Source organism: Gasterosteus aculeatus, chromosome 7 (assembly GCF_964276395.1).
Source record: "Gasterosteus aculeatus chromosome 7, fGasAcu3.hap1.1, whole genome shotgun sequence".
NCBI lineage: Eukaryota > Metazoa > Chordata > Actinopteri > Perciformes > Gasterosteidae > Gasterosteus > Gasterosteus aculeatus.
This window is the reverse complement of record NC_135694.1, coordinates 5868835-5892832: the sequence shown is the minus strand read 5'-3', so window position 1 is coordinate 5892832 and position 23998 is coordinate 5868835. Positions and strand designations below refer to the sequence as shown.

General features: G+C 43.9%; 1 protein-coding gene across 2 annotated transcripts; it reads left to right on the top strand.

The window, feature by feature from the left end:
* The first annotated feature begins 847 nt into the window (after positions 1–847).
* LOC120821847 (zeta-sarcoglycan) lies at positions 848–23590 on the top strand. 2 transcript variants are annotated; one of them, XM_040180893.2, is made up of 8 exons: positions 848–1333; positions 6640–6834; positions 9994–10095; positions 15665–15752; positions 16956–17078; positions 17282–17354; positions 22001–22124; positions 22632–23590. In XM_040180893.2, the coding sequence occupies exons 1-8, from the start codon at positions 1295–1297 to the stop codon at positions 22821–22823; spliced, it is 936 nt and encodes a 311-aa protein (XP_040036827.2). In that variant the 5' UTR covers positions 848–1294; the 3' UTR covers positions 22824–23590. The 2 variants fall into 2 exon arrangements, with proteins under 2 accessions (XP_040036827.2, XP_040036828.2); XM_040180894.2 differs by having other exon boundaries at positions 22402–23298.
* Positions 23591–23998: the final 408 nt, after the last annotated feature.

Below are 23998 nucleotides of genomic sequence, written 5' to 3'. Positions count from 1 at the left end.
TTGCCATGTCTCCTGCAGAGTGCATCAGATAACAATAAATGAGACCCGATGGAGCAACAGAATAATGAATAATAATAAGTACCATGTGAGCTTGGGGAAAACAAATCGTTACAATTTGAAAAGCCCCTCGGAGGTAGATTAAGTATAAGGAATAAGTTTATTTTCTTCTCATCTAAACAACCTTTTTATGGCTTCCATAAGCCAATTAAACAAATGTCAGTCAGATAAAGTTCGGTTCCGATAAATAATTGCCTCTGTTGAATTAGAATTCTGCCCCCATAGTCTCGATTTAAATAGTTAATGGGGTTCAGACCGTGTCAAGTTAGCGAGAGCTAACTATGATTAAACCGGAGATGGAGTGACACCATATTTTCAGAATGAAATTCATACTTAGCTATTTGTGACCATAACACAAAAATGCAATTTGCCCTCTAGAAATAACAAAGCCATAACCATTACCAGTGGTGGTAAGTTACTAAATGCATTTAGCCAATTCATGTACTGACAGCTGTGGGTATTTTATTTACTTTAAGGTATGGACTAAAGACTTTTACAAATTAAACTATATATTATTATCTGTATTTACGTTAAAAAAAGAAACATGCGACTCCTTTAAAAATGAAACATGTTCCTTAAGTACTTTTTAAAGAAAAGGTGAAAATGTGAAAAATTGAACAATTGTCAATGTGAAAATATTATTTAAGTAAGTACATCTTGTTACTAAAAGGCTGTACTTTGTCGTGTAAAATGTTAATGTACGTTTACATTGTATTATAGTCCCTTAGTTATAATTTTACTCTGAACATTTAATTCCCTGCTCACACACCAGAGCTGTATCCTGCTTCGACCTGAGCGGAGGTCTAATTGACACTTGACTCAGAAACCTTTGAGTGTGCAGACCAACAACACCGCTACTGTAGAGACGCACATCCTTCACGACCTTTACTTCTTTAAATCAAACACCGGAAGTGCCGCAGCTTACTCGCACTGACTTGATGGCCGTTGAGGTTTTTTTGAGCGAGTCGCTTCCTCAGCACCAGCCTGCGCGAGAGGAGAGCAGCCTGTGAAGAACTAGCTCGCGTTGAGAGGAGTTACAGCCCATAGAGATACAAAAAAAATGATTTAAAGAAATAGAGAAATGGGACTTATTTACACCGTTGGACACCTGTATTTTCGCTGGATGGACGTGAGGAATCGCGTGCGAGGTGGCGCGCCGGGGCTTCATTTCTAGGGGTTTGCTTGTCTAAACTTTGTGGAAATATGTAAGTTAACTGGGGACAAATGAGACTGAAACATGGAGCAGGCGGCTACTCTCGACATAGAGACGCTTAAGGTAAGACGGTACTTTGATGAGTTTCACAGGCAGCAGGGAAGTTAATGTTTGGTCAAACCAAAGCTTTCAAGGGCGGTAAATTTACTCAAATGTATTTCAGTAATTTCTACGTCGTTTTATTCAGCGGCGCAAACCTCAAGTTCCTCCCGTGTCCTCTGCAACAGGTGCAACCACTTAACTAATTGCGCCATTGAAAAATAGTCCCTGCCAATTAAAAACAAGGTGAGCGTAAAGCGTCTTCCACTGCCGTGATCTCCCTCCAGCGAGGAACACGGGGATTTAACACCCCCCCTCTCCCCCCCTTTCGGCATTTACCTGCTATTCTGCGCATTTTCCTCGTCGAGCCTCCCTGAAATGTGACAGCCTATGAATATTCTGCCCGCATGCTTCCTCATTATCATTCCGCTCCGGCTTTGGAGCCACTAACCTCTGGCTACAGTATGTGCATCTTGGCTGCAACACGCACACACACACACATAGCGATAGTTACCGTTGGTCTGTGTGCACCAGAGTCCGTCTATTGGCGCACGCACGCGCGTGCACGGAGCTTATCAGTGGAGGAATCCCTCCTGCTCACTGCGCGCTGATCCAGCACTTGCAGCTTGGTTGACAAGTCTGCAAGTTTGTCTCTCGGATAATCGCTGCGCCCCCCAACCTCTGTGTACACTGTGCACACTGTGCTTTGTATAGATTGGCTTTGTGGCATTATTTCTGTAGATAATGCACCTCTCAAGTTTGCACCCCCCATCCTCTTGTGCTGGTTGCTCTGATGAATGCAAATGAAGCCCATGGGCTTGATGTCACACTTCTACCCTGTTGCTCTCCCCAAACAGGGATTGGCCAGGAAATGTCTTTTTCTCTCCCCCCCTGCAGCCATGACACCTAAAGGAGACCTGGCCAGAGGTGACGAGGAAATTTGCACACTTCCGTCATACTGAATGCAAATACATTTTTCTTGAATGTGTCATCAAATTCCATCCTAAAACCTCCTCAAACACGATGCTCTGCCCTGGTTGGCCGCGTGTTCTGATTGAACAGCTGCGACCTTTCCTCGTGCCAGATTCATTCGGAGGTCTTCGGTCCTCGCCGCAGTCTGCAGGCTTACCTTTTTTGTTTATTGGTGGCTTTCCTGCCGAAGGAAGAGTTGCGGCGCCCTTCCATAAAAGGCAACCGAGCCGCAGGAGATGCCGCTATTGTAACACACACACACACACACACACACACACACACACCCTCCAGAGATGATGGCGCCACAGAAAAATTGGATTTTGCATCCAAGCAGAGCTTGATTGTCTCATCAACAGAATGCAAAATGGTTACGTCAATGAGCTGAGCTGCATGCTTGCAAAGTGTAATTGGTTTTCCGAGTTGCAGTCGTGCGCTCGGGCTCCTCCGTCTCTTTGATCAGGCCTCCCGTCAAACCAAAAGAGCCCATGGAACCGTAATGAACAGGTGCTTTGATACTCCTCTTGTGCCGTTATGGCGTTCCCTTTTGGCTCGGGGCTGCCGCCTCAGCGACTGGGGCCCCCGATCGCACTCGGGATGGACGAGCGCGGGCCTCGCAGTCATTAGCACATCTCAAATATTTTCCTACCTCCAGCGGAGGTGGCCCCCCGCGGGACTCCCGTGGCCCCGCTGAGTGAGAGCGCCAGCCGATCCGCTGATTACCGCCATCAAGTATTAACAACGTCTCATTTTCTTTCATTAGGGGATTCTCGGGCGCATTTTGCCGCCTCGGCGGCATGCCGCCGTTTCATCAAAACAGCATGCGGAATATCACCCACCCCGCTAATTGGTGAAGATGAGGCTCGCTGGCAGCGGGGAGGGGAATGCTGGGTAATTGCCGGCTTTGTTGGATCCAGCTGTAATGTCTCTAGTCAAAGCTCTGAGGACCCCCCCCACCCACTAGTGGTAAACCATCCGTAGCTTTGATTTAGATTTCACGCCCATCTTTGAGTTTGAGATGATTTGTTGATATTTGTCTTGAATATACTGTAACACGTTTTGATTAGTAGGTTTGTTGGTAACTGTAGAGCTTCATTTGTAGTTTTGAGCCTATCGGGACCTCAAGACTTGGACAAAACTGACCAAGTACGTGAACGTGGCTGACCTGAAAAGGACCACGATGCCCTTTGCTTTCAAGCCGCTCCATTCCTTCGTGAAAATACCGAAACGACACAGTATGTAGAAAGAAATAGTTGTAAGAGAAACAACCACTTGAATTGAATTTTATTGGCCATTCGTAGAAGGACACACGATTGGGCCTGTGCAGATGCGTCAGGCGTGACATATGCTCCAAACGGAGCGACTATTTTTAGCGGATAGTTTTATTACTGAATAAAAGTGGGTGCGATATTTATACTTACTTATTGTCCATCCTCGGACCGTTGCATCACAGGTTCAAAATCTAAGCGTCCATCTGTCCCTGCATTTACTTTTAACCACTGTTCCAATTTTCTAATTATTATCAGGACTGTTTCTCATGTTGCTAAAGGGCAGAAAAAAGATTAATTATACAGTTGGAGTCGGAGTGGTCAGACCCAGTAGACGTACATTTTTTGGTTATGTAGCCGTACTTTTGCGTATGAAATGGTGATTGCCTGACCAGCTGAAGCTTACTGATGAATGGAGGTCTTCCCACATGCACAGCTCGCTTTGCAATCCATATTTCGTTTTTCCCAAAAAGTCAAAGTTGTTTCTCACAGCCGCTGCATTTGGACATCTTGATAAGTGCAGTCCGGCTTGTTTGTGGGACTCCGCTGTGACGGGCATGCTGAAATGACGGATTGACAAAATGCCAGCCTGTGCGCACCCCTCCATTGGGCTTTAGGAGGCTCCAGGGTAATGTATGCATTAAAAGTCCTGCAAAGAAATCACAGGATCCACTGGCGGTGGGAACAATGGGTTGCTATAGTAATTACAAGTGCTGATGTATCCCCTAGCAACAGGGCATTGAAAATAGACTGAATCTGTCCAGCAGGGGCACGGCCGCAGGCTACAACATTTCTTTTTTTTAATTGTTGATGTGGTAAGAATGCATTTGTACAATCTGAGTGTCTTGGATTATACGCAATGCGGAGAGACTTGAGTGTCTTGATGATTCTCGGGACCTACTCAGCGTATGGTTCTGCCGACCGTAAAGGTGCAATTGTTGGGGGGGGCGACAAATATGGATCTCTGACACCACATTGAGAGTTTACAGCCTTTGTGTAAGCACTCCTCGTAAGGCTCTTGTCCCTCAGCTGTATCGCTGCTTAAATTGGAATCGTTGACATTTCTAGGCCAGCGTCATGGGTCATTTGTATTTGCTGCAAAGTCACAACATCCATTTGGGAGTCATCTGCCACCACTGGGAGGAAGGGCCTTAATGGATCGTCCAAAGAAACCGCAACTTAAGGAGTGGGTGAAGTGAGGAGACTCAGGCATCAGTGCAGATTGATTATATATATATATATATATATATATATATATATATATATATATATATATATTGGAATCAATGACATTTCTAGGCCAACAATCCAAAACACAGATATATTCATGCAGAAAAGCCGTACGTTGAGCAAGCCAGATGTGATTGTCCAAAAATGTTGAATCAACTCATTATTTCAGCTCCTGATAGACCCTGTCAAGTGTAGCTGCAACGATTGGTTGAGTAATCAATTAGTTAATGAACAACCTCATAAACTGATCAGCCTAGTAAGGGATATGGCTTTGTTGCAGCAATAATAACTTCCATCACAGGCCTATATATTGTCTCCTGCTTGTTAAAACACACTTCCTGCTGCGTTGCTTTTTCATTAAAGTGCAGTTATACTCAAATAAACAGGAGGGTAAAATTTCCCGCCTCGTTTCGAAACCTTAGGTCGAGTAAAAAAAAAAAGGCTTCAGCTCGCTGAGGCGAACAGTCTCTGCTTGTTCTGCCGCAGTTAATTAGCGCTGTCGGGGACACGCGGTATCTAATGGCACCTGCCATCAGTGGCACACGCTAATGACAAGCTTGAGTGTGATTAAAGCACGCGTGGCACGGATCGTGACTTGAGTGATGCATTCATTACACGGTGTTTCACTGTGCGCAGGTGTGTCGATTATAGACGCACGTTTCATGCAATCAAAAGGGTTTTTAGTACCGACGTGTGCAATAAACAGTTGCTCTTTGGAAGTATGAGGATTTCCCCCAAAAGTCTTTGACCTAATTGGACGTAATAAAGGACTCTGCCGATGCTGGACATTTTAACTTGGTTTGCACCAGTAAGTGCTTTGCTCCTTTTAATCATCCGTGGAAGACGCCGGGCTGCTGCCAGGCGGCCTCGTTACGAATCCACCCCGACGTCCAGTTTCACACCGTCGGCCCCCCCTGGGGGCCACGGCCGGCTGGAGAGCGCCTTCGCCCGGATGACCGCACTTGACAGACATCATCCTCTCTGATCTGAGATCAGAGCTGGTGAGTAGCGGCGTCTCGGAGGCTGCCGGGCGCGGAGTTACTCAGCCAGAGTGAAGGAACGTTTCTCCGGCACCAAATTGACCCTCTTTTTTCCTTAATCCATCTCGTGTTTTCATTCCCGCGGAGTGGCAGAAAAGCTTAAAATTTCATGGCTTGAACACTTGGGCTTCAGAGACGTCCTTTTCATAAGTAATGAACGTGTGCTGGGAATGTGGAGGACTTTGCTTTCCAGGACTGAAAACGATATTAAGGGCTCTGGCTAGTACATTATGTTCCAGATCTTCCTGCAGGTTTTCAGTATTGACTTAACAAAGAATTGTAAATTCAAACATGTTTTCCACTTCTGGGCCAGTTATTCCCACAACTGCTTGCTAACCTGTGATCGATGACTCTTGATTGATGTTTCCCCTCTCGGGCAGAGATAAGCGCACATTTTTCTCTTTTTAATAAAATAAAGCCACCTAAACAACCCTTTCTTCTAGGTTAGTTTGATGAATTACCCCGAAGTAGTCCAATTTCTGAAAGTGTGCAGGGCCAGTGTACCCGGGCACGTAATGGCAAAGGTTTCAAATAATAGAAAATAATTGTACCAAAATAAAGATGCGACCCGTAGAAAAATGTCATGAAGAAGAATATATTACAGACTGAAATATCCATCGCTCAATTTAATTACCACGGCTGGATGTTTCCCCCCAGCCTGCGTACACGTGTTCCACTCGCACGTAGTTCTTTTACGTCGTAGCACCACTTTTACAAACGTAATTGTAGGACTAACCAGCCGTGCCTCAGCCCAGAGTCGCTTCCAGTGGTGCTCACGAGGTAACGATGCTCCTGCCCGTGTTTTGTGTTTCCACCCCCCCAGATTACCCAGGAGCAGTTCATCCTCGCGTCCCAATCCCTGCATCTCCAGCGACCGGGCGGCAACGCCGTGGACCCGGTGGGGCTGCGCGGCTGGAGAAAGCGGTGCCTCTATTTCTTTCTGCTGCTGCTCTTGGTCACCATGATCGTAAACATGGCCCTCACCGTCTGGATCATAAAGGTCATGAACTTCTCTGTGGTGAGTACAAGGCGGCGAAGCGGTACGATAGTGGCGAACATGGCAGCAGCAACGTGTTTGTGAGGGAACAGGCTTCATGGGCGCAGTGTGATACTGTACACAGTTTATAAAAATGTCTCCATTATTCGGTCAAATACTGAAAATGCTCATACAAACTTTAGTCTTCTAAAACCTGAAGAAATACGATTTGCAGTTCAATAAAACTAAGAAAAGTTCTACAATACATTTGAGAAGCTGGTGCTCGCAACCGGCTTGATACATAAAAACGGGTCACTAGTCCACTGGAACCAAAGATGATTTGTTCCAATGTGTTTTTTCGGGGACTTAATACAAGAGGGATTGTGTTGCTTGCATCACTGGACAGAGACGAGTACACAGTGCAGCAGCCCAAACAGAAGCATGTCCTCTTACGTATTGATGTGCAAGCTACACATTTAACCACTGAATGAGGCTTCCATCATGTTCCAAGTGATAGTTCACACACTTATTTGAGTCCGTTGGTAATTTGATGAATAGCTTCTTCACTTACAGTTCAACACTACGCCTGTCCATTAGAAAATGCGTTGAGGACCAAAAATTTCCACCGCAAGACAAGAGGCAATATATATGTGAAAATAAGCCCCAAATAATGACCACACGTGTTAATCTACTAATTTGCATAGTCTACTCTCTCAAGGTTAAGTTTTTTCCAATTTATCATTTTACTGTCTATAGATCCAGGACAGGGCTTTTCTTTTTCTATACTTTATGTATATATGTATATATATATATATGACCTTAATTCAAAGGGTTAGTGGACAAATGTGCTTTGTCTCACGTCGATTTGACCAAAAGAATTGGAAGCGACTGGTCTGCAGGGCCGGCTGACGGCGAACGTGTTCATCCCAAACCAAACCGGCAGACGCTGCCGTGACATTTCCAGGGACGACGCGAAAACAATTTAGCGCTTTATTCATTTATTTATTTCGAGATAGCAGCGGTGGCAGCATCCTCGCTCCGTGACTGATGCGTCCCTCGACTGTTGCCATCGCTCGTACTCCGTCAGCCTCTCATCAGTCTGTGCCACGACTTAAAGACCTTATCGGTGCTGCTGGTGTCGTTCCAGAAGACGAACCTCACCGCTGTCCGTCTCTCTCCATAAGACGGCACGTGCCACCGCGCTGCGTCCTGCTGCTTTACAACCGTGGTTTCTTTAACTTTGTTATATGTGTCCCAGGAGGCACTGGCGACAAAACTAGCAACTTCGCGTCTCTTGATGTTTATGGCAGTTTTTAATTTTGGCCCTGTGTCATTGAGTTTGACACCCCTGCTCTGTCCTACCAACACTCGGGTCACTCGCTCGAAGACAAAGGGCGTAAATCGTAACGTAAATCCTTTTAAAGGTGGAACTGAAAAGCTCAGGGAGACAAAGAAGAGATTTCTGGGTCGTGCATGCTGGGTGCCAACTACTAATGTTCTCACCCCATTGTATGTTCTGTTCGGTTCATTTCTTCAATAACATCCCATTTACCCAGAGTAAAGCATATATATCTAGCAAAACTATACCTACCTGTGAGTGTCACAATGACAGTCATCTTTTTATTCCATTTGTCCAGCAAATTAGTGGATCCCAGTGTTATAAAAAAAAAACGTCTGTGATGTAACTTCTTTGTAATCGTCCAAAATAATATTAAGTGCATGGGTATTTCTCCAAGTAGGCCACTGGCTGGCATTTACCAGTGGTGCTGCAATATGATCTAATATAACAGCAGTACAGAGTCCAGCAGTCTCCAGGGTTATTTTCTCTGACTTCAAAGAGGCCACAAGGCACATTACACAACTGTTTTTGCTGCCTCAGCAGAACCCCTCATATCTTGTTAAACTGATCTTTTTGTTTTAGAAGCATTTGTCCCGCCTCCCTCCTCCGCCTTTGACTGACAGCGGCTCGCACGCAATCTCCACGTCCCCTCGCAGGAGGGACTTTACCGTCGGGCTGCTGACGTAAAGTGCAAATAACTCCCACCTCCTGGGCTCTTCTGACTTTGTCCTCGTGTCCGTCTGCAGTGTTGGCTCTCTAATCTTGTTCGATGGAGTTCTCCCTCACTCCACTTCGCCTCCTATAATTTACGATCTCAATCCATTTATGCAAAAGGCACTGTGGACTCTTTCATCGCATCCCGCAGGGCCCATCTGTTCACTGGGATCCCGACAAAGCTGTTGTCAGAACTTTACTTTGCCCATTGTGTGTCACGGTATAACCTTGTTCAATGTGCACTGAAAGACCTACAATGAGGAGGGGGGGGGGGACGCTTAAGATAAAAATGGAGGCTTTTATCTTCCAAGATTCTCAATCAGATATTTCAAAAGTGTTCCTCTACAGAAAGACTTGAACAACCGTACTTTGAAGCTTTGTAGTCTAAAAACACCAGCGTTTTTTGTATACTACACATTTTCTATAATGTATAAAAATGTTTTTATAATATTATAATAATTGGCAACTATGTTGAGCCTACTAATTTCATTGATCATTAACAGGTATTCTTGACATCAATGAGGAAACTTTTGGTTTGCAGGTTTAGCATTAATGAATGTTATTTTTTTCTCTGTGTCTCAACATATTATTACATAATTGTAATCACTTGATATAATGTTTTTAAATCTAAAACGATATGCACGTTCATGCCATTATTAACCACTCTGCCTTTATTAACGCTCATTGCAGACCATTTGGCTTGAAATAACCGGATCAGGCCTGTTACCTACACACACACATATATGCATGTTCTCATTGATTTATTTCTCCAGCTTCGAGCATACGTGCAAACACAGTGACTGAGCGAATAAACTCAGTTTGATTTCACCAGGTGGAAAACGTGGCCGATGCCAGCCTCATCCAACGCGACGGCGCCACGTTAAATACAGTCATTGTAAATCTGCGCGGGCACGAATCCCCATGAGCCTTCTCGACGTCCTCTAACACATTAGCGTCAGTTCTCCTCACTCCGCCGCCCCGCTGCACGCGGCCCCTCACCGCCGAGCGTCGGTGGCGTTGTCACCTCCATGTCGTGTCCTGCTTCTCGCGTGTCGCTCAACGCTGCAGTCCGCCGGCGCTCTCGCTAATGCCGCTCAGCGACAGCAGGCCGCGTCGCTCTGTGCGTGACGACCGTGATTATGTTGCAGGACGGAATGGGAAACCTGGAGTTGAAGCAGGATGGGATTCGCCTCAAGGGAATCTCTGAGTTTCTTCTGCCCCTCTATGTGAACGAGATCCAGTCCAGAAGGGTAGGTTCCCTCTTTTTGCTCTCCTCAACAACTTAAACTCGCCTTTGGGTTAATACTTTGCAGCGCTGATGAACAAGGAGTAACTATCCTCTACTGACAGGCATGTGAAAGTCTCTCGCATGAAAAGATCTCTCTCCAAAGCTGCAGACAAACGGGCATCGATCTCACAATGTTGGAAGTTCTGATCAATCAATTTGCAACAAAGGGAAACTTCTCTCCGAGCTCTGACGTTACTTTGATGTTGTCCTTTATACTGGTGCTTGGATAGGAGAGCTTACACTTTCTCTCCCTGTCCTGTGCTCCTCCTCCTCATTTCCTGTCATCCTCCAATAGTGCACTATCAGGGCCTCAATCAGCAGGAGACGGGTAATAGGCTGCCTCTCAGCTCCTCTTCAGGCCACATGCAAGCTACAGGAGATTACAGGCGATTACAGAGGGACCAGAGTCCCCCCGCTGGATTTCCAATCAAACCCACACCATAAATTCCCCTCTTCCACTTCTTCCCTCCCTCTTCTCCTCTTTGATGTTTAGTAGATTAACCAACACAGCCCCAGTGCCGAGTTGTTTCAAATGTTCTTCTCCCACACGAATCACAGACGCTCAGTTGGATTATCCTCTTTTTCAGTGATTAGCCACGGTACAGAAAGCAATTTCAAGCAATTTTTTTTTTTTTGAGGCACGTCAATGGTGGCAAGTGACTCCATAGTTGGTATAATTTGCCAAAAGCGGATTGTGGGACAACTTGGTATTGACCCCTCGTGCTCTTTGATCTGGTGGTTGGAGCTAAATGTATATATTAAATATAATAATTGTGTGCTTAGCAATTGCAAACACCTCGAGGCCACAGCAGGTATAACAAAAGCCCCCGGTGCAATACCACCTGCAGACGCTTTTACTGTCTAGTTTTACAGTGGCCTCCTTATCTACCCGCACCAGAGATATTTGCAGGGACTAAAATCTCTGCGGGTCACTCGATATTTCTCACCTGAGAAAATATGTCAAGCAGCGCGAGAGCGGGATTATGGTTCTCCGATGACACGACGCCGCTGTTGTTCGGTCAGATAACCGCGGCTGATCAATAAGTCATCACGGCGGACGGCGGTGGGCCGCGGGAGTTAAAAGCTAGAAAGATTCTTTACTTTTCATATGTTCAAGTCGCTGTTGAGGCTCAAAGGTAGCTTTAGTTTTACTTCTCTTGGATCAATAAGTGCTTTGAATCTCCAGCATTGACCGAAGCCATAATCTTTGAATACCAAGTGGAAGTTGCTCCCTCGGTGGGTTTTTTGGCAGGAATGTTGATGGCTGGCAGCAAATAACAGGCTACGCTGTCCCTTGAATCAGCGCTCAGTCGCATTTTGGAAAATGTGAGCCGTTAACTTTGCACAAATGGTTTATGTTGGTTGTAATTCCTGCCCAATAAATAAAATAGAATAGAATAAAAAGTGTTTCAGGGAGTTTCAACAGGTCTTTTGCAGTCATATTGTGTTGTACACAAAATAAATGTGATGTTTCCCAAAGTTAATTTAAACCAATTCTCTGCCAATTTTAAAGATAATTCGAGAATATCCTGCATGGCTTTGTGCTGTGGGAGAGCACCCACGCAGACACGGGGATTCAGCACCGAGACACTGTCAATAATTGCAATTTTAATTTTCTACGTGAGCGTATTTTGAACAAACTCTGCTTTAGCGTGGTGACTGTTTCACAGCACGCTTCTTTACTGCTTTGATTCAAGGTCACCGTGTTCATCAGTTCTGTTTGCGACAGCAGCATAAAACCGTATAAAACCCCTCTGTTACACGCAATCCACACTGAGCAGTAATTCTCTGATCTAATAACGTTACAGTATGGTTTGTAAAGCCATGACATTATTCAGAAGGCGTGTCGCCGTCATTTCTGGTTATCCTTAAAACTTTGCCTTCACATCTTTCTTGAGCTGATAAATGTTTCCTTTGAGGTCACACGAAAGAGGCTGGAAGAAGACAACGGCCTTTCAAGTGTTTGCTGCTTTTGCAGCAAGCTTTCAGTGATGCCCTCGGAGTACTCTGTCAAATCTGACGGATGGATGGAACATTTTCTAGGTTTTTTTTCCTCCCTCTGGGCTCTTGTGCAGGTCTGCTTATCTGTCTGTACATCTGCCAGCTTTTACGGGGGGAACAGAACACGCACACCTGAACCGCAAAAAGACGCCGATACGAGAACCATGAACAAGATGTGACAGGAGGGCCTTAATTTCCAATTTCAGGCGTTTTATTGGACCAACTGCACATGTAAAAGCCACAATCCTACTTCAATTCTGAGCAGATTAAATCACTTAGACGCTTGAAATTTTATTACAAGGTGGCTTTAAAAATCAGTCCCACTTGCTGGACGAACACTGCCGTTATGCTTTCGAGTGTTTGCGACGCTAAAAATTTGAGCAGGTATTTCTTTCCCTTCATGTTCGTCACAGAGAACATTTAAAGAGGGTCAGAGACTCCACAAACTGGCTGCTGATGCATTTCCTGTTTCTCATTTGGAAGCTTTCACAGAACGTTTTATCTGAGTATTTCTAACAGCTCTGCAAGTGTGTTAAAGGCAAATCCATGCAGACGATGATACGTTATTCAGTGCGTAATTGACTGTTTTTCAAAATTCACGTTTTATCTTGTCGAGCTTAATGCCTTTTTTTTTTATATCAGGCATATTTGTCGCAAACACCTGAAAGGAAACAAGTCTTGGGACTCGACTATAACAAGGTCGGCTGCCACTTGAACAAATTACATTTGATGAGCGTGTTAATTTTTAGCAGAGCGGCCACTTGGATATGTTGCTTTTAGTGTTTTGTGATTTGAATGTATTCCAGTGAATTTCCATCCTGAAAGGCAGAATGTTAGTTGTGTTAAACCACTGCAGGAGCGGATTTTACCAAAATGGTCCTCCTTTCTGCCTGAATGGGTTCAGAGAAAACAACCAAACGGATGCGTTAGTGTTTCAGCCTGCGAGCTGTTTGACCTTTGAGTCGAGTGAGCCGGTTAAAGGCTGCTGATGGAGACGGGGAAGTACGCTAGATGCAACTTGTCCACACGAGTCTTCATAATTATCCCTGATAGTCTGACCCTTTGCGGCTATGGCTTCTTGTCACATTGCTCATTTTCTCATCATTAGTGTGAATTATGTACAGGTCAAATTTGACATCTTTCTCAAAGATGGAACAATTAAATGTATAAAGCGTTTTTCAAACACTCAATTATAATTTTTTATTTGTGAGCAAGGCAAGGCAATTTTATTTGTATAGCGCTTTTCATACACAAGGCAGACTCAAAGTGCTTCACATCGTAACATTTCATACAATAAAGGGAAATAAAATGCAGGAATTAAAAGACAATTAAAAACAGCAAATAAAATTATAAATTAAAATCTTATTTAAATTGTTTAATTAAAGGCAGAGGTTAAAAGTGCAATGTAGATAAAATTTAGCAGAAGGCGAAGCTGAACATAAAAGTTTTAAATTTTTTAAAATTTTAAAAAGTCTTGTTTTAAATGTGGTCAGAGTTGGGGCAAGTCTTAAATCTTCAGGAAGTTTATTCCAGCTGTTTGTTACGTAGTAACTAAATGATGCTTTCCCATGATTTGTATTTACTCTGGGAATCACTAACAGATTGGTGTCAGAAGATCTTAGTGATCTTGAAGGCTTATGTAGTGGAAGCATATCAGTGATATACTTTGGCCCTAAACCATGTAGTGATTTATATGTAAGCAGTAGGATTTTGAAATTAATTCTCTGACATACTGGGAGCCAATGTAAGGATTTAGGAATTGGTGTAATGTGCTCACATTTTTTGGTCTTTGTTAGAACTCTAGCAGCAGCGTTCTGAACAAGCTGGAGCTGCCTGACAGTTTTTTTGGGAGACCTGCAAGGAGACCATTACAATAGTCTAGCCTACTGGTTATAAAGGCATGTACAAGTGTTTCTAAGTCTTGAGCTGACATGAGGCCTCTAAGTCGTGCTACATTTTTGAGGTGGTAGTAGGCCGATTTTGTTACTGATTTGATGTGACTCTCCAAGTGTAAATCTGAATCCATAATAACCCCCAGATTTCTGGCTTTATTTGATGTTTTCAGGGACAGAGAGTGAAGGTGTTGGGTTACTTTAAACCTTTCTTTTTTAGCACCAAATACAATGCAAACATGTTTGTTATCCTTTTCCTGTTGCAAATAACTCCTGATACAACTATATTCATGTAATTGTCTTTTTACTGGTGTGCAATATGAAATCTAGAGAACAGTAAAATTGCATCGAATTAGACAGCTGTTTGCTCGCCTTATTGTCTCCTGGGGACCCGGACTGATCTATAAATAGCATCAGATGCAGGTGAGTCTTCGTTGGAGGGAAACGTCTCCCTACTTGCGTTGGTGATGCGTGACAAAGACGATCGTAAGCGCCGTCTGCAGACGAGAACGAAAGCGATGCGAATGTACAACGGGCTCAGCCCCAGAGACCCGAACATCCAGACTCGCTAGAACCGGTTTAATTTGGACGTATTACAGAATTTGGCCGTGCATAGAAAGAGCCTGCCTGCAACATTTGATATTTGGATGGGAAAAACAAAGCCATAATAACCGTGGGTTTCAACATGACAATTTGTTAATTGTTCAATTAAATTTTTTAATTCATTAAATTTATTTGTTCAGCTCAGTAAGCAAATTAGCTGTGGCAAAATTCCAATTAATTCCAAATATATTAATGCAAATATTTGGTTAGGTTTACACATTAATCCTGAGCACAGCCCTTTATCTTTATGCTTAAAGTCTGCGTTTTATTTGACACCCGCTCTCAGGAAGCCAGTTCCATCGTGTGAGGTTTGCTTTTGCTGTAACGATTTTCATTTCATGCGGCGAGGCATCCTCTGCTTTACAGCAGCCGTGGGAATCCTTCAGTCTGACGGACCCACTGCGTTCATCGTGATCTGCGCTTGACCTTCCTCAAAGGGCGCGGTGAATGGAGAAAAGAAAAAGCCTTTTATGTGTTCTCTAAGAAGTGTTCAGAGCATCGACGTCTTAAGTCACGGCCCTCGGGAAAACGCTTTAAGACCTGTGAAATCCTTAAAGGAGGCGCTTCCAATCAAGAGCTCCAATTTCTTGGCGATGCTGCGCTTCCTGGAGAACTTCTTTTCATGATGCGCATTTCTATTGTGAAGGAGGGCATGAAAATTAAACCGAATGACCTCTGCAGTTACACAGCGCACAAGCTTGAGATAATGTATTACAATTAACTCCTGGCATTTTGTAAGAGGAAGTTATGTAATGCGAGCATTTAGCAGTTGCTACTGTTCTTTTGGGAGCACAATTGTTTAAAGAGACTGAAGGAGATGATCCGGTTGAACTTTCGGTTTGTCTTTTGTGCATCTGGTTCTCTGGGGCTTTGTTGTAATGATTAGTAGATGTGGATTATAATACAATGCTATTTACACAAAAGATAATGACGAAAACAAAGTGCGGCGTATGTAATTAAGATCGTAAAATAACATATTTCTTGTCTGTTCCCTCGTCCGGCCCCTCTCTCCTTCCACACCCACGCTTCCCCTAGGATAGCCTGTTGGTCTTGAGGTCGGAGAAGAACGTAACGCTGAACGCCAGAAACGACCGGGGCCAGCTGACCGCTCAGCTCTCAGTGGGTGAGTCTCCACTCAGGACGCTCCGGTTGGAAGCCATTTCACTTGAGATGGTGAAGCGCCGCTCGCCTTCCACAGCTAATGGGGGGGAAACGCCGGCTGTGACATCACTGCCTGAGGTCTGGCCTTAAGGCAGTTTACTTATTTATTTGAGTTTGTGCCTTTTTTTAATGTTGAAATAATCATGTAATTATCTGTGCATCATGGGAAGTTACACGTGGGTTCGGCCTTTACATCTTTTTAAGATATTTTTAATAAGCCCTTGCTGTAAATTAATGACTTTAATCAAGATAAGCGGAGCAATTCATCTTTAATTGTCTCTGTGGCGTTCTCAAAGAATCCGTAGTGTCTTCCAGACGCTAACCTTTGAAGTTCTTACTGGAAAGGGCAATGGATTCTTCTTATTAAAGTCAAGTTCAACCATCAGTCAATCCAAATTACCAAAGCCATTTACATGATTAATGACCACTGGAACGAATGGGATCTGCTTATTAAGATTAATAGCTATTGATCTCCGCCAACATAAGTTGAGAGTTGATTCTGACAAGACTGGTGATAAGAGACTTTTTGGTTACACTTGACCTTCCTCAGAAATGTAGTGCCTGTTTTTGTAGAAAGTGCATTTTTTTGTCTGAGATTAGATGAAGCTTGGCAACAGTAATTTCATTCCCTAGCCGTCGCAGACGGTGGATTAATGGAAGTGAGCGCGAGAAAGGCAGACTCTCAAAGTTTCTGCATTCACATCTGGATAAACACCAAAGTCTGAAGAACAAGAATTATTATTCCTCACAAGATTCCTTATTTGTCTCCTTGCAAAGGCACGGCTGATCCAGCTTTGTGGGGCGCGTTTAATTTGCAGAGCAAGCACTTTACAGAGTGTTTCAGATTGCCAATAGTCCGACATGCTCGGAAATAGTTTTGCAAAGCCGCGAGGCAACCTTTATTTGACTGCACCGTTTACAAAAAGAACATTGTTGTTTGCTTTTCGTACCAGAAAACTATGTTTTTTCATTATCAAACTAAAACATACATTAAGTCCTGAAATATTGAATATGCCTGTAGAAGTAAACTGATACAAATTGAATTCTCAGCACCTGAGGCTTTCAATTTTCATATGCAGCACCACACTTGGCTGTAATCAGTGTTCTTCTAGTATTATTGTGGTGAAAGCCAGAAGCGCCAACCTGGATGTCTGCCGCTCTGCAGGGCCCGAGGCCGTGGAGGCCCAGTGCCAGAGGCTAGAGGTCCGGAGTAAAGACGGAGGCCAGCTGCTGTTCACCGCTGACGAGGAGGAGGTCACCATGACGACCAAAAAGTTCACTGTCACAGGTGAATGCGCTGTGCTGGGAATTTGTAAACGTCTGAAACATTTTCTTGGGTCATTCTGGACAGATTTCTCACATGTCAAAGGAGACCGAAGACTCCGTTATCTGGTACAGCTAAATGTTGAAAGATGGTTGAATACCAAGGATGCAGTTGGCTCATGCTCGCCTTTCATTTTATAAATTGCAAAAGTATACATTCTCTTTTAGGATTAGAAGGCGCTGTGTTTGGACATTCAGTTGAAACTCCCCTGATCCAGGCGAGAGCTACTGAAGACCTGAAGTAAGTTCATATTGATTGACTTAACGGGAGTTCATTAAAGCTTAATGTCACATGTTCATTTCCTGTTCAATTAAGATGAAGAGCTTTTAATTAATGATGAAAAATGTTCTACGGCATTTCAAAGTCAATGCAGCTCCGGGATAAAAAAAAGAAGAAAAATGTGGCAGTAACCGTTATTCATGAGAATAATTATTTTCAAGCACCCTCTAAACTCGATCTGCCGGTCGGCTCGTTATCACACACAGATTTAAAACCAGGCTTGACCATCATTTTAATTTCACAGCCCAGGGCTGACATCATTTGTTAGTCATTCTCCATCGCAGTCAGGAATCGATTAAAGCACCGAGGGCGCGCGTGACGTTCGTACGGGTCGAGATGCATCCGAAGCACGTGATCGCCAGTGCCCCCCCGGCCCCCCGGCCACCTAACCAGCTGTAACGAGTGTGGTTTGTTGTCCACAACTGGTCCTGAGGGGAGTGCTGGGATCAAAGTTGGCAGAAAAAGCAGTGTTCTTGCATCTAATTCCTCCAGAGTGAGCGGAATGCTGATGAGGTTCACTTTAAAGCAAGCGCACATACACACAAACCCCTCTGTCTCTCACACACACACACACACACCCACACACACAGCTCGGGGTTGACCATCTGCAATGTGGCCACAACCGTGGGGACACAAAAAATCTCCGACACGATGTCTGCTTGATTGGCTTTTGGATGTAAAGCCATAGTCTGTCAAAGTTATTAAATATATGCCATTCATACATAATGTATGCAATGTGAAAGTTTGATTCTCTCTTCAGCCCTGAGGACCCAGATTTGGGTCTGGCGTTGATTTCAAAGCGTCAAAAAAAATAAACGCGAGAAAAAAGTAATTCTGTACATCAAATAAACAGCAGGACGGGGGATATAAGAACATATGAGCCATATATTCACATAATTCCAACACCATGTAAATGAATGACCAAATTTCATAATCCTTTAGACTCAATTTAGCAAACCGATTCAAACATTTCAAGCTTTAGCGCTGTAATAAACAATTCCTATAATTAAAATTCCACTTTGCCAAGAGAATGTGACTCAGTTAGAGGTTCAGGGCTCTGCTAGCATCATTCCAAAGGGATGATCATCACCCCGAAAGTGCCTTTTCTTTTAGGCGAACTTTTCATTTGTTCCATGTGCCATCTTCATTTACTCTTAACCAGCAACCGCACAGCACATATTCATGTTTTATTATGGCTATGATTTTTGAGCAGGGGCCTTAAAAATGGCTCAGGGCTTTTGAATTACATTTTCAAAAGTCAATTTTTCTGTCTATTTCTAAATTATTCCTGTACAAACAAATTACGCAAACATTTTCAAACGAGCAGTAACAACGGTACTGTCGGGACATTAAATAAAGCAAATGTTGAAACGAAAGCTAGAGATTTCTGATTTATTTCTTTTTTTTAGAATTTTTTTTTCTCATTTGATGTCACTTAAGCCAACCACAATTCGGTAAAAGATTTACTATTCTTGATTTTTGACTGTAACCCTGCCTGCCGATCGAACCGTATCCTTCTTATATTTGGTTTGACATAAACATCCAGACACCAGCAAATCCTCCCCCTGTTCCTTTTTACCATCAGCGAATCAGGCACCTTCTTCATCATGGAGCCAGACAGTAAATCATGAGCCGCGGTTCCCCGGTGATCGATCACACCTTTTGAATCTAATGTATCATCTTCTATGATTACGTGAAAAGTCACACTTTTTCTAACGCAGACCTGCAGTTATTTTTTAAATCTGCGTTTATTGTGCATCTTTGCGCCACCTTTCAGCAAACCTCTGTGGATGATGATGACGATGATGATGATGATGACGCGGCTTGGCTCGCGTCAGTGTTGCCCTTCTTTTCTCCCCCAACCCCCCCCCCCGCCTTTAAAGAAACGTCGCTCTCTGTGCGCTGTGTTCTGTTTCTCTGCGAGCCAAAAGTAATCTGGGAGAAAAAACAGAGCGCAGCCTTAATCAAAGAAACCCACTGGAGATCTCCCTTTTCTTTGAAGCACCTGTTCTTGTCCCCGAGCGCTTTGTCTGCCAACGCCAGCGCTCAAGTTTGTCTTCACTTGTCGTCATCATGCCGCTTCTGAATAATTTAATACACAGAGTGTAATAACCCCTTTTGCCGTTTATATAAACCATCCATGTACACTTCACTGTCAACACGTTTGCAGGATTGTATCCATGTCTGCTTCCAACTTTTCCCAATCTATTAAGGGGAATTGATGAGATGCAGGTTTATTTTGCCGTCAGATTGGTTGCCACAAGATGCAACACCAGCGTAACTCCAGAATTTCGAAATTGATGAAATAAGTGGGGTAAATATGAAAAATATCATTTGAGTTCCATTTGCTTTCTGTTCGAGAGAACAGACCACATGGCCGGGATAAATTGAGCCAACAAATAAAGGTAATTTAGGAAATTGATGTGAAAACACAAGGGCACAGTGCAGATTAGTAACTTGGATGAACTAGAATAATATGTTCATCAACTATACACACAATTATGCATAAATATAATTTAAAGATGTAATATATTAACTGTTTTGATGCGGTTGAAGCCTTCCAAAATGGTTGTTGACTGTTGTCGTCGTGTTGCACCGCGGCAGTAGTGCTGAAGCTTAACAGTTGAGTGGTTTGATTTATGGTTGTTTTGGTCCCCTGCGTCGCTTTTATTTCATTTATTCTTTGAGACGTGTTTGTGTGCGGTGACCTGTGAGTAATCGCCCTGGTGCTGAGGAGCCGTCCGGAGTGCTGAGCTCTCTGAGACGAGGGCGGCGCCGTCATCGGGTGGATGTCGTCCTGCAGGAGACGTGTCGGCCCGTCGTGTCCTGGTCTCTGCTCACAGCTTCATCACCTTTTTAGTCACAGCTCTGATCAGCTCCCTCACATCTGATCTCCGTCGCTCGGCGTCACTCTCAAGACAAACATTTGCAGGAAATTTGGCTGTGAGAATTCATGTGTTGACTCGCCGCGAGACCAAACTTCTTCTGTTTGTTTTTGTTTTTGCTTTAAAAGCACATGTGGATCTGTAGTGAGACAAAGTCTAGCATTAAGAAGAGCGAACCGGATCAGACGGCTGTCCGTGTAGACGTCACATGTGGTGCGTGTCTCGGCCCGGCATCAGAGAGCAGCACGACGTGCCATCATTTCATTCCCTCCACCGCACTCGGCCGCTCATCTTCAGGTTCAGAGTCCAGCCGCGAACGCCCTCCCTCCCTCCCTTCCCCCCCTTTTCTGCTGGTAGCTGTGTCCACACAAGAGTGACAGGTTCATTAAGAAGATAAAGGCAGAACGGAACAACTCCTCTTGGTCCCACTTACGGCTGCTCGGACTTTTCTGACTCCCAATTTGTTGGGATTGAGACGCAGTGCAGCACGAGTGTTCTTGTCTGGTATTGTGATGCTCTTAGTTGGCCGTGAGATAAATGGTTGAGCTGCAGAACCGGAGGACATCACGTACAGATACAAGTGAACTAATTGGTTAAAGGTTTGGGAGAGAGTCTCATTTGCTCTCATCTGTTTTTCAGTATATATGAAGTATCTAAATCAGGGTCTGTCAATACTCAAACCTAAAGTCGACAATGATTGGTGGGAAAACAATCACACATTTGAGTGTCCTCTCCATTAGGAGCAACTATCAACATCCATCCGTATCTACAATGAAAACACAAACTAATAGTACAGGAGAGGGACTGAGGATATTAGGTGTATATTTTTGTCATTTATCCATACTAAATTAGCAAAAGCATTCTCAAAAGAAGTAAATCCAGTAATATGTCATCATGTCAACCTATTTGAGAGGAAAAATCCCAAACCGCAGTAGAAGAGTCAAAGAAACCACAACAGAGACGCATTAGATAGTCCCGGGTCAAAGACATTTCACAAAGCCTTTCCAAACTGTATCTACCGAGCACTGATTTGAAGCCAAAGAAGCTTTTTAAAATGCAAATGAAATTCATTTGCCTTTATATTTTTTTTCTCCCTTATTCAAGAGTGCATAATCCGAAATGTGTGTCACTTTGAGAGGGTATGGAGATTTAAGCGATTCCAAGACGGCTCCTTAAAGTCTCCCATTTAAAATTCATTGGAAACCGATTTGGGGAAGAATGGGGAGGGAATCAATTTGAAACGGTTACGAGTTATGAAAACAAATTCCACATTGATTGGCTCTTGCACTTATCTTTCCCTGTGTAGACAAATAGCCCACAGGAGGAAAATAAAAAATGCTTTAACCTCAAGTTACTGAAAGGTAAAATCAGCTGATACCATTCTGTATTATAATAGTGAGAAGAGCTAAATGACTGCTCGCAACAAGTAAACAGATATATTCCTAAACTACAAATATATCCTTGTACCAAACCTGTGACTTCCGTTATTCATTCACGCTGAAAGGCAAAATCTTAGTGATGCAAACATCAATTCTATTCATTTTGAACAGCCCCAAATCTCCCCCAAAAAACGGGGGACGCTTAGGGAGCGTATTCACAATGATAATGACAGCGGGTGATGTCAGGGAGGACCAGGGCCCAGATACAACCACCATCCATGGTGAGGAGTATACACACAAAAGATTGATTTACTTTGTTTCGGCTGCGTTTTATTTATTTAAGGCTGGAGTCTCCGACGCGGACCTTGACCATGGAGGCTCCCAGAGGGGTGGAAGTGAGGGCTGCCAAGGGCCCGCTGAAGGTCAGCGGGCGAAAGGATCTCCAGCTGGAGTCCACGGAGGGAGAGGTGAGGTCATTTATTTGTATGCTCTATATAATGTATTTAATCTCAATAGGGTTCCCTTCTGAGGTGGTTACATGTTCCTTTTCCATGTGTGATAGAAAATTCAGTTTGAAAAATGAATTCTAAATGACAAGATTTGGCTTTACCGTGCTGAACATTGTACAAGTTAGGCTTGTAAAAAAAAGTGTTTTACAAATTCTACATCTTGACCCAATGATTAAAAATGTTATTATATTTTATGGAATCCCACAGTGGTTGACACATTCCAGTTTGTCCCCAGGTGGTGTCAAACACAACTAACATGGCTACAAAAACTATTTTCAAACCAAACAACGTGATGAGAGAGATGGAGTTCTTCCTTCCCGTCTCCCCCTTGCTGCATCCACTCCACCCGTCGCACAGGATTCACTGAATGTGCCAGTCATTTAACAGCTTGAGTCGGTAACGCTTCACCTTGAGCCACGTTGTTGGACTAACATCTGGCATATCTCTGACGTTTCACCCCCCCAGATACTTTTAGACGCCAGAAGCATTCAGCTGGCCGGTCTCCCGCTCGGCGTCTACACGGAGCAGCCCGACCGGGCCTCCCGGCGGCCGCCCGTGTACGAGGTGTGCGTCTGTCCCAGCGGCAAGATCTACCTGTCACCCGCAGAGAGCAGCTCCACCTGCCAGGCCATGAGCAACATCTGCCTGTGGAGCTGACCTGGGAGCAGTGCTGTGGAGGGGACCAAATCCGACGTCTGCCCCGGAGCCGCCGAGGTCGTCCAGTGGAGATGCAGCTTGGACTCCTGACATGAGGTCAGATCTGCGTCCAATTCGGTCCTTTGGACGTCAGGACGATTGACGGCAGTCAGAGCGGTTCTCTGAAATCAGGAATATCAAGACCAGGAACATCTCCCGATGCCTTATGTCGGAAGGACACACCCTTTATTTTTCTACTTCATTGTAGGTGCTTTCAGCTTTGAAGGAACTATTGTTATAAATTGAACCCGTTTGTGTTATCTGAGATAGTTTTTGTAATGCTTGAGAAAGAAAGCACAATTCGTTTCTTCCCAAACAATCAACATTTTATGATTTTTTTTTTCTTAATAAGTTAAATGGTGTTTTAGTTTTGCTCTCGTTTGCGGCTTATCTTTTTGAAATGAAACCTGTTAAGTGGCACATATTGTATTAATTACAAGTTAAACAGACACATGTGCTGTTTTGAAAGGTTCAAAGAACCTTCTGACAAATTTACAATGAGAGAAAATAAGGCGACAACTGAAGCTGAATGTCTGAATATCTGAAGCTGAATATCTACAGATCCTCATCAGCAGATGAAGTTTGCCCTGTTGAATTCTGGGTGTTAAAAAGACCGTTTTGACAGAAAAAGCTACTCACTAGACCTAATGGTGGGTGGTGTTTTTTTAATGCATAACAAATACGAAGTAGCATTCAATAAAAGCGGTTTTCAACTTGCCAACATAAAACGTAATTTGCTGGACAGTGGAGTTTGACCCGAGAGGCTGGATGACCTTGCCACAGGGCAAGCGAGGAAGGCGTGCGTCGGCAGGCCTGTTGCTCCTCTTCATCAGAGCCGCGATGGCATTCTAGCAGCTTAACTGCCTCCTTCAGGTGGATTTCTAATATGCTTTAAAATTGCACTACGAAATACTGTTGCGAAAAGGGCACACACTAGAATACCCTACATAGGAAAAGCGATTAATTAGGATGGTCCATGAATTCACTTCATTTGCACGGCGCCACTAATGTTCAAGTAAAAATCCCAAATTCATTGAACTCTTGCAATTGATTTAAGCGTAGGAAGTAATTTAGTCGATCAGGGTTTCATTTAATAAACACCACCTACCAAACAGAGGGGCCCCACAAAGCTGCTA